Source organism: Hemiscyllium ocellatum, chromosome 29, assembly GCF_020745735.1.
Source record: "Hemiscyllium ocellatum isolate sHemOce1 chromosome 29, sHemOce1.pat.X.cur, whole genome shotgun sequence".
NCBI lineage: Eukaryota > Metazoa > Chordata > Chondrichthyes > Orectolobiformes > Hemiscylliidae > Hemiscyllium > Hemiscyllium ocellatum.
The window spans coordinates 17,345,258-17,355,660 of NC_083429.1; the positions used below are offsets into that span (position 1 = coordinate 17,345,258).

A 10,403-nucleotide genomic window follows, 5' to 3' on the forward strand; every position below is an offset into this window, starting at 1 on the left:
CACCCAACCAACCTTCACATAAACCAAATCATTCGCCGACATTTCTGCCACCTCCAAACGGACTCCACCACCAGGGATATATTTCCCTCCCTACCCCTTTCCATCTTCCGCAAAGATCATTCCCTCCGTGACTTCCTGGTCAGGTCCACGCCCCCCTACAACCCACCCTCCCTTCCTAGCACCTTCCTCTGCCACCGCAGGAATTGCAAAACCTGCATCCACACCTCCTCCCTCACCTCCATCCAAGGCCCTAAAGAAGCCTTCCAAATCCATTAACGTTTTACCTGTACATCCACCAATATCATTTATTGCATCCATTGCTCCCGATGCAGTCTCTTCTACATTGGGGAGACTGGACGCCTCCTCGCGGAGCGCTTTAGGGAACATCTCTGGGACACCTGCACCAATCAACCACACTGCCCTGTGGCCCAACATTTCAACTCCGCCTCCCACTCTGCCGAGGACATGGAGGTCCTGGGCTTTCTTCACCGCCGCTCCCTCACCACCCGACGCCTGGAGGAAGAACGCCTCATCTTCCGCCTTGGAATACTTCAACCCCAGGACATCAATGTGGACTTCACCAGTTTCCTCATTTCCCCTTCCCCCACCTCACCCCAGTTCCAAACTTCCAGCTCAGCACTGTCCACATGACTTGTCCTACCTGCCTATCTTCTTTTCCACCTATCTGCTCTGCCCTCCTCCCTGGCCTATCACCTTCATCCCCTCCCCCACTCACCTATTGTACTCTATGCTACTCTCTCCCCACCCCCACCCTCCTCTCATTTATCTCTCCACCCTTCAGGCACTCTGCCTGTATTCCTGGTGAAAGACTTTTGCCCAAAATGTCAATTTTACCGCTCCTCGGATTCTGACTGAACTGCTGTGCTTTTCCAGCACCACTAATCCAGACATCATCATAAGCTTGCTCTCCAGTCCTGAATCCTTTACATGATAGTTGACGAGTCAATATTTTTGAGAACGTATCACATAAGCTGGTGGCTTAACACAAAAATCAGGAAGTCTGGATCAGAACAGTGAACACCATGTTATGGGCTGTATATTGACAAGTATGTAATTCTTGAAGGTCTTCCGATTTCCTTGACCACTTCTTGATGTAGAAACTCATTGAAATTTATAAAAGTTGCAGAGCTGTGAGTTGCATAGAACTCCTACTGTTTATAATCAATGTGTGAGGAATTATAAAGATGCATCAGTTATTGGAAAAATTCATTGGATTCAGTCTGGAGCAGTTTAGCATCATATTGTGAGTGAAAATTATTCTCTTGGATCATTTTTGTGATATACAGAGATACACATGTGGTACCTTCTAGTCTCCAGTGCACCTTTTATAGATTCTTGACTAATAAAGAGGTTAGCAGGGAGAGCAGGCAGGGAAATGATGTTCAGACCAAAATCAGATTAGACACGATCATATTGAATGAAGGAGGTAAAAACAATGACTGCAGATACTGGAAACCAGAGTCTAGATTAGAATGGTGCCGGAAAAGCACAGTGGGTCAGGCAGCATCCAAGGAGCAGTAAAATCGACGTTCTGGGCAAAAGCCCTTCATCAGGAATACAGGCATATTGAATGATGGAGCAAACTCAATGGGCTCCTGCTCCTATCTCTTATATTCCAGACAGGAATAGAGTGGGCAATATGAGATGGGGAGCTGATAAGGCTAGGTATTTACTGGTAGCAAAGTTTTCCTATGGCCAGGTATCCCACATTATCTCTTGCTGAATGGTTCTCCAAAAACCAGCAAATGTAATACCGGGGAAGGTCTTATTGTAGTTTGGGGTTTTCACACAATCTGGCAGGTGTGACAGGTTCTGTAAAACCCTGTGAAGCTTTTTGGCCAGTAACAGTGCTGGCTGATGTGAGATGGGTTTTGTGCATATTGACATTTCCAGTGTTCGGAATCTAGTGAGTTCACTCGGGTCAGGGTTAGGACTGCTGTCAGTGTTAGGGTTAGGATCACTGTTAGGGCAAGGATCAGGATCAGGTTTATGGTTAGGATTAACATATGGATTAGTGTTGGGCTTATAGTTAGGGTCAGGGTTAGGTTTAAGGTCAAGTTTAGGGTTAGGATTAGGGTTAGGATTAGAGCTAGGGTTAATGATATATTTGTTTCCGAGTTCCTTATGACATCTCAGGCTAACTACTTTAACATAGACTGGGATAGTTTGGCTCCAATTTTCATTCTGTATGCCTGCAAAGCATTATATTAATATATAAAGATAATGTTCTGATTCACATCCTTTGAAACTTACAAAATGGTGGCTCAGTGGTTAGCACTACTACCTCACAATGACTGGAACCCGAGAGGTTCAGGTACACAATTTTTTGAAATTTGCTTCACATGTAGACAGGATAGTTAAGAAGGTATTTAGCATGCTTGCCTTCATTGCTTAGACTTGAGTCTAAGAGTTTGGATGCTTTGTTGAAGTTGCACATGACATTGGTGAGGCAGTTCTAGTTGCCTTGTTATAGGAAACTGGAGCGGGTTCAGAAAATATTTACCAGGATGTTGCCAGAATGGAGGGTTTGAGATATAAAAATAGACTGGAAAGGCTGGGATCTTTCTCACTGGAGCATTCGAGGGTGAGAGGCGACCATATAGAGGTTTATCAAATTATGAGGGGTCTAGATACGGTGAATGACAAGAGTCTTTTCCCTCAGGTGGGGCTGGGGGGTGGAAGGAGGTGAGTGTTCAAAACCAGGTGACATATTTTCAAAGTGAGAGGAGAAAGATTTAAAAGGATGTGAGAGGCAGCTTTTTTACACAAAGAGTGATTCTTGTGTAGAATGAACTACCAGAGGCAAGTTAAAAATCACACAACCCCAGGTTATAGTCCAACAGGTTTAATTGGAAGCACACCAGCTTTCGGAGCATCGCTCCTTCATCAGGTGATAGTGGAGGGCTCAAAAGTGACGCTCCAAAAGCTAGTGTGCTTCCAATTAAACCTGTTGGACTATAATCTGGTGCTGTGTGATTTTTAACACTGGCATCTCCAAATCATGACTACCAGAGGAAGTAATGGATGCAGACGAAGTTACACGTAAAAGAGTTTTGAATTAGTTAATGTATAGGGAAGATTTGGAGGGATATGCACCAATTTCAGGCTGATGGGGCTAGTTCACTAAACACCCTGAGCATGTGAGATAGCATGCCCCCAGGCACTGTCATTCCACCCAAGACCCGCTGTTATTCTTCACCTTTAAATCTGAGCGTAAGCATTGGAAATCTCTGGAACTCTCTCCGCCAGTAGATTTGGAAGCTCCCTCTCTGAATATAACTGAGAGTGATATAAACAGGCTTTGTTTTGTCCCTCGGGGATAGTGGGATGTGGGGTAGAGTTAAGACAAGTTCTCCTCTCCATCTCCAATGGGCGACCACTTATTTGAAATGTTACCCCCTAATCATAGAGTTATACAGTATGGACAAAGTTAAAATTCACATAATACCACATTATAGTCCAACAGGTTTATTTGGAAGCACTAGCTTTTGGGGCACTGTCTCTTCATCAGGTGTGAAACAAGACCCTACGGCTCAACTCAACCATGACAGCCAGGTTTGAACTAATCCCATTTGCCTGCATTTGGTCCATATTCCTCTAAACCTTTCCTAGACATATATCTTTCCAAATGTCTTTTAAATGTTATAATTGCACCTGCTTCTACACTACCTCTCATGGTTTGTTCCATGTATGTACCACCCTCTGAGTGAAAAACTTTGTCCCTCAGGTCCCTTTTAAATCTTTCCCCTCTCAACATAAACCTATGCCCTCTAGTTTTGGACTCACCTGCCCTGGGGAAAAGCCCTTGGCTATTTACCTTATCTATGCTTCTCATGATTTTACAGATCTCTATGAGGTCGCCCGTCCGACAGTCCAGGGATAAAAGTCCCAATCTATTCAGCCTCTCTTTTTAACTAAAACCCTTCAGTCTCAATAGAATACTTGCAAATCTTTTCCGCACCCTTTTCAGTTCCTATTGTCTTCCACAAACGGTAACATCCTTTCAGTATCTACCCTGTTAATTCCCCTCAGAAGTTTCAATAAGATCACCCGATAGTCTTCTAGATTTCTGGGGCACAGGCCCAGCCTCTCTAACATTTGCTCCTAAGATCTGGAAAGGTCCCATTGGATTACAACTCCACAAATGGAACTTGTTTATTCAAAAAAGGAGGGAAACAGAAAGGCAAGAACCTACAGACTGGTTAGCCTAACATCAGTCATAGGGAACTCATTGGTATTCATTATCATGGAAGTTGTCGTGGAGCACATAAACTAATTCACTGCAACCAGGCAGTGTCAACATGGTTTTGTGAAAGGAAAATTGTACTTCACTAATTTAATTTGAGTTATTTAAGCAAGCAGCAGTGCATCCATTCACTTGTCACTAATCATGTCCTGGTCCAATGACTGTTGACACGATGAACTGTAAATTTATGTTGACAATACCAACCCCAGCTACCATAACATTAAATAAAAGCAAATGCTGGAAATCCAAAATAAAAAAAAAGTGCTGGAGAAACATAGAAAATAGGAACAACAGTAGGCTATTTGGGCCTGTTTTATCATTCAATATGATTACGTCTGGTCATCCAACTTAGTCCCTTGTTCCTGTTTTCTCCCCATACCCTTTGATCCCTTTAACCCTAAGAACTATATTCAACTCCTTGAAAGTTTTAGCGTAGATCACTTTCTGTGGCAGAGACGTTCACAGGCTCACCACACTCTGGGTGAAGAAATGTCTGGTTATCTCAGTCAGGACTGGCAGCATGTGTGGAGAGAGTTCATGGTTCGAGCCCAGTGTGACTCTCCCTTAGAATTCTAGCACTTTCTGTTTTCAGGCCATGACATCAGATGGACTGAACAGTCAAATATGGCCAAGTCTGGATAGGAAGGAATAAGGACAAGTTAAGTAGAAATGGCGCCACTGATGCAAAAAAGCTACAGCAATGAATGCAAGCATCAATGCAAGAGGGTTCACTTCCTAGCAAAACTTCTCACAATAGTTAAAGGATGACCTGTTCCTTCCTAAAGTTAGTTAAGTCTCAATTGCTGCCAGCAATCAGCCAAACTCCTGAAATGCGGGGAGATAGATTTTATTACGCAAGCTTCTCGAGAGGTGTGGAGCAAAGAAGAAAAGAAAGGAGTTGAGGGATTGAATCACTAGATTTACTGGTTAAGTGCTGCACACTCGAGGATAAAATAGACTCTTCCTGTTCCCATGTTCAGACTCAAGGCTTCCAATTTTTCTCCTCCACCCCAGTCCCAAATCTAAGCTAGTTAACCCTAAACCCCAGTTAAGTTGTAAATTCTGTCTCCTCTTTATAAACTTGAATTGATATTCTTGTGTTTCTAACTCTGACTCTGATGATATAATTTATAGGGTACTGTTTCTGCTCCAGGGTGCAGTTTTACTTGTGAGGGTATAAACCAGCATGGGTACTTAGGACTGGTTTCATGACTCTCAATCCCATTGATGATGCCTCATAAAATTACCCAATAAAAACAGGCAACATATTAGATTAGATTCCCTACAATATGGAACAGGCCCTTTGGCCCAACAAGTCTACACCGACCCTCCAAAGAGCAACCCACCCAGACCCACTCCCCCACCTTATATTTGCGAATGCACCTAACACTATGGGCAATTTAACACGGCCAATTTACCTGACCTCCATATCTTTGGATTGTGGGAGGAAGCTGGAGCACCCAAAGGAAATCCATGCAGACACGGGGAGAATATGCAAACTCCACCCAAGGTGGGAATTGAACCCAGGTGCTGTGAGGCTGCAGTGCTAACCACTGAGCCACTGTGCCATCCCCATAAACACTTTGTTTTCAAAACTGAGGTAACCCGTTTGACTCTCCTTTTTGTATTCCCATCACTTTGTACCAATCACTCTCAAAACTGAGGGTATCTTTTTCAGCTGTAGAGATAATGAAAATATTTTTGGAGAATCTAATTTATTCAGTCCCTGTTGTCCACTGTGGGAGCATGGCCAGGTGGATCTCATTGACTCTGAGATCCTTGATTGGGGTTGTTAACCTGAGCCAATCAGGGAGCCCTGGCTGACAAACATAAACAGGAGATTCTGAAGATTTCCTCAGTCTAGACATTGACTCTGAGCTGGCTGATCACAGCCTGTGCACTGTGCATGTGTACATAAAGGGCAGCTTGGTGATCGATATCAGTCTCTGTGCAGTTCTTCACGCTCAGTTGAATTTTTACCTCATGCTATGTGAAATGTTCCCTCTACCAAGCCTCCTTTGACACAATCTTTCAAATTAACAACCCCCATCAGCTAGAACAGCAAAACCAGTGCCTACACCCTCGTCTCCAAGTCACACACCAGCCTTGCTGTTTAAATTGATTGCAATTTCTTCAGTCTCCCAGGTTTAGAGTCCTGGAACTTCTTCCCTGACTGTGAGTACATCTGCATTAGACAGACTGCAGTGGTTCCAGCATGCACCTATTTGTACCCATGACAGGGCAATTATGGATGGGCAATAAGAATTGACCTTACCAGCAAAATCCACAATTCATGAATTCATTTTAGAGAAAACCTCCTCTTTATTTCTTTTTTCAACATTAGGCTTGTCCTCCTATATCTAGGATCACCAATATGAGTCAGATCTGTGTTTTAAGTAACATGTGCCTAACTCAAAGCTAGAGTTTGTGCAATTGGCATTCCATTAGAACTACAACTATCACTGAGACTAATGTTGTCCTTGTCTCAGGCTGGGTCTGAATATCTCAATGATCTGTTCTTTCTAAATGTGGACTTATTGTACCCGGTGTGGTCTACATCAGGGAGACAGGACACCTTCTTGCAGACCATTTCAGAGAACATCTCTGGGTTACCTCCACCCATCAACACTTTAACTCCCCCTCCCACTCCTTCAAGGACATGCAGGTCCTGGCCTTCCTCCACCACCAAACCATTACCACCTGACGCCTGGAGGAGGAATGCCTCATTTTCTACCTTGGGACCCTGCGACCACACAGGAAAAATGGGGATTTCAACAGCTTCCTCATTTCTCCTCCTCCCACATCATCCCAGTCCAAGCCTACAATCCGGCACCACCCTCCAGACGGTCCATCACTCTTCCCTCTGACCTATCACCTTCTCCCTCACCTTCGTCCACCTACCGCTTTCTCAGCTACCTTCCTCCCAACTCCATCCCCTTCCATTTATCTCTCAGCCCCAGACCACAAGCCCCTGATGAAGGGCTTATGCCCGAAATGTTAATTCTCCTGCTCCTTGGATATTGCTTGGCGTACTGTGCTTTCCTAGCAACACACTCTTGACTCTAAACTTGTTGTGCCCCATTTATCCTTTAATGACTCTTTATCTAGTGAACAAATAACTGTGGGGCTCTCAATTGGAAAAAACAAGTGAAGGCTAATTTAATTCTGCAGCTATTCTATGAGTCGAGCTCCTGAACGCTTTATTTAACCTTCACATTTAGCTTGAAAGATGCCGAATGACCAAGCAAAATTTCTCTCTTTTATCATCATGATTTGTCAGGTTAGTGCTAACTAGTAGTTGAAAATTAACAGATGTTTATCTGCTTTGTGGTAATATGCAATCTTGTTATTTTCTTAAACACTTATGGATATTTCCTGTGGACAACTCAATTAACCGTATATCCAGGTTGAAGCTTTTGAAAGAAATTATGGTGTTTGGTTTAATTTCAGAAAAGGTGATAAAATGCAGTTTCCTCTTCAGTTTTGTGATTAGAATGTATTGGGAAGGTCCTCAGAGCTCGCTGGAGGATAAATAATGGAGTTTAATATATTCTTTGGCATTGTCTTCACAGATTAACAGGTGTTTTTTTCTGCGGAATGTTCAAATACCTCCGCAGGAGATTCACTCAAAACCTTACAGAGCACAATCGTCAGAGAGCTCGTCTTGTCTCCAAGGATGGGAGGTGTAACATCGAATTCGGAAACGTCAAGGAGCATTCACGGATTGGCTTCCTTGTGGATATTTGGACAACTGTCCTTGACCTCAAATGGAGATATCAGATGACCATCTTTATTTCAGCTTTCCTCGGAAGTTGGTTTCTCTTTGGTTTGTTGTGGTACGCAGTTGCTTACATGCATAAGGACCTTCCTGAATTTTCACCCACTGATACCCATACGCCTTGTGTTCAGAATCTCAATGGGCTGACATCTGCCTTTCTCTTCTCACTGGAGACTCAGGTCACAATTGGTTATGGGTTCAGGTGTGTGACGGAACAGTGTGGTGAAGCCATCTTCCTCCTGGTGACTCAATCCATCCTTGGTGTCATCATTAATTCCTTCATGTGCGGTGCCATCCTGGCCAAGATCTCTCGACCAAAGAAACGTGCCAAAACCATCACCTTCAGCAAAACCGCTGTCATCAGCAAACGTGGGGGAAAACTGTGTCTCCTGATCCGAGTAGCCAACCTCAGGAAAAGCCTTCTGATTAGCAGCCACATTTATGGAAAGCTTTTGAAAACCACAGTGACTCTAGAGGGTGAGACCATTATTATGGATCAAGTCAACATTGATTTTATTGTTGATGCAGGGAATGAGAATCTATTTTTCATATCTCCTCTCACTATCTATCACATTATTGACAAGACCAGTCCCTTCTATGAGATGTCAGCCGAGACCATCAAGCAGCAAGACTTTGAGTTGGTAGTGTTCCTGGATGGCACCATAGAGGCCACCAGCGCCACCTGCCAGGTGAGAACATCTTACATCCCAGATGAAGTCTTCTGGGGCTATAGATTTGCTCCCATTGTCTCCAAATCAAAAGAAGGGAAGTACAGAGTTGATTTCTCCAACTTTGGTAAGACTGTTCAGGTCGATACTCCACACTGTGCCCATTGTCTGCAAGCAGAGAGGGAGGCCAAACGCAATGAGAAGAAAGCATACGACAACCCTGTATTCCAACTCAATGAAGTCAATGAAACCAAAATGTAAACATTAATTTCACATCTCAGTTAATGTGTATTTGGTACTTATATCTCCAAGTTTCTAGTAAAATGAAATATGTCATTTTTATAATGGACATTCACTCATAACAGGAGGAAGCTTTAGATAACACCAAGCCAGGATTGTGATAGGATGAACAGTCTCAGTCCAGTTGTGACATAGGGAGGGCCGTTCTCACTCCAGGTGTGACACATAGAAGGATAGTTTCACTCCAGGTTTAACACACAGGTACAGTTTCAGTCCAGATGTAACACACACAGGGACAGTCTCAGTTCAAGTGTGACACACACAGGGACAGTCTCCGTCCAGGTGTGACACACACAGGGACAGACTCACTCCAGGTGTGACACACACAGAGACAGACTCAGTCCAGGTGTGACACACACAGAGACAGACTCAGTCTAGGTGTGACACCCACAGGGACAGACTCAGTCCAGGTGTAACATACACACAGGTAGATTCAATCCAGGTGTGACATGCACAGGGACAGTCTCAGTCCAGGTGGGACATGCATAGGGACAGTCTCATTCCAGGTGTGACACACACAGGGACAGTCTCAATCCAGTTGTGACATGCACAGGGACAGACTCACTCCAGGTGTGACACACACACAGACAGAATCAGTCCAGGTGTGACACCCACAGGGACAGACTCAGTCCAGGTGTGACACACACAGAGATAGATTCAGTCCAGGTGTGACATGCACAGGGACAGTCTCAGCCAGGTGTGACACACACAGGGACAGTCTCAGTCCAGGTGTGAAACAGGAAGGGGCAGTGTTATGGACCAGACCAGACCCTTTCAAAATGTATTAATAAGGAAACTTAGACCTTAATTTTTTCTTATTTGAAGGTAAATATCAGGTGCTGTATTCCATATGCAATATGATTGGCTAAACTACTCGACATTAAGCAAAACACAACTTATTCAAACACTATTGTTAAAATACAACAAAAGAAAGAAAAATTTAGAATAATTTAACTCTATTGGAAAACTTAATAAAGTAAGAGGTACTGAAACTATTACAAATTAATTATTCCCATAAAGTAATATCCCATAAATTCACTATTGACAAGAAGGCAAATTCAGAAAACTAATTTTATTTCACATGCAATCCAGAAACATAGGAAGAAAATTCCCAGCTTTTGCCCATATTTGAGAGAGGGAATAAAAAGATTCAATTTCTTCAAGACCCAACAGCAACTGCTGAAAACTAACTAAAAATCCTTGATCTGCGAGTGCTTAACCACGCTCACTCAGGCTGCTTCTATTGTTGCAACTTTTAAAATCAACTCCAAGGCATCACAAGTTTCTCTTCTCAGAGTCTGTTTGTCACCTGTCACCAATCCCTTTCTAAAAGAAACCAGGAAAGAGACAAGACTTAAAGTCATAGCATTATCATAACATCCCCCCTAAT

At 43.4% G+C, this 10,403-nt stretch overlaps 1 protein-coding gene across 1 annotated transcript; it reads left to right on the forward strand.

Annotated features, from left to right (window-relative positions):
- The first annotated feature begins 7,864 nt into the window (after window positions 1–7,864).
- On the forward strand, window positions 7,865–8,974 carry LOC132829586 (ATP-sensitive inward rectifier potassium channel 1-like). The gene has a single exon (XM_060846850.1). The coding sequence runs from the start codon at window positions 7,865–7,867 to the stop codon at window positions 8,972–8,974; it is 1,110 nt and encodes a 369-aa protein (XP_060702833.1).
- The last annotated feature ends 1,429 nt before the right edge of the window (window positions 8,975–10,403 follow it).

What these genes read in the sequence shown, in the direction of transcription:
- LOC132829586 (XM_060846850.1), top strand. Translation starts at nt 7,865, where the DNA reads ATGTTCAAATACCTCCGCAGGAGATTCACTCAAAACCTTACAGAGCAC.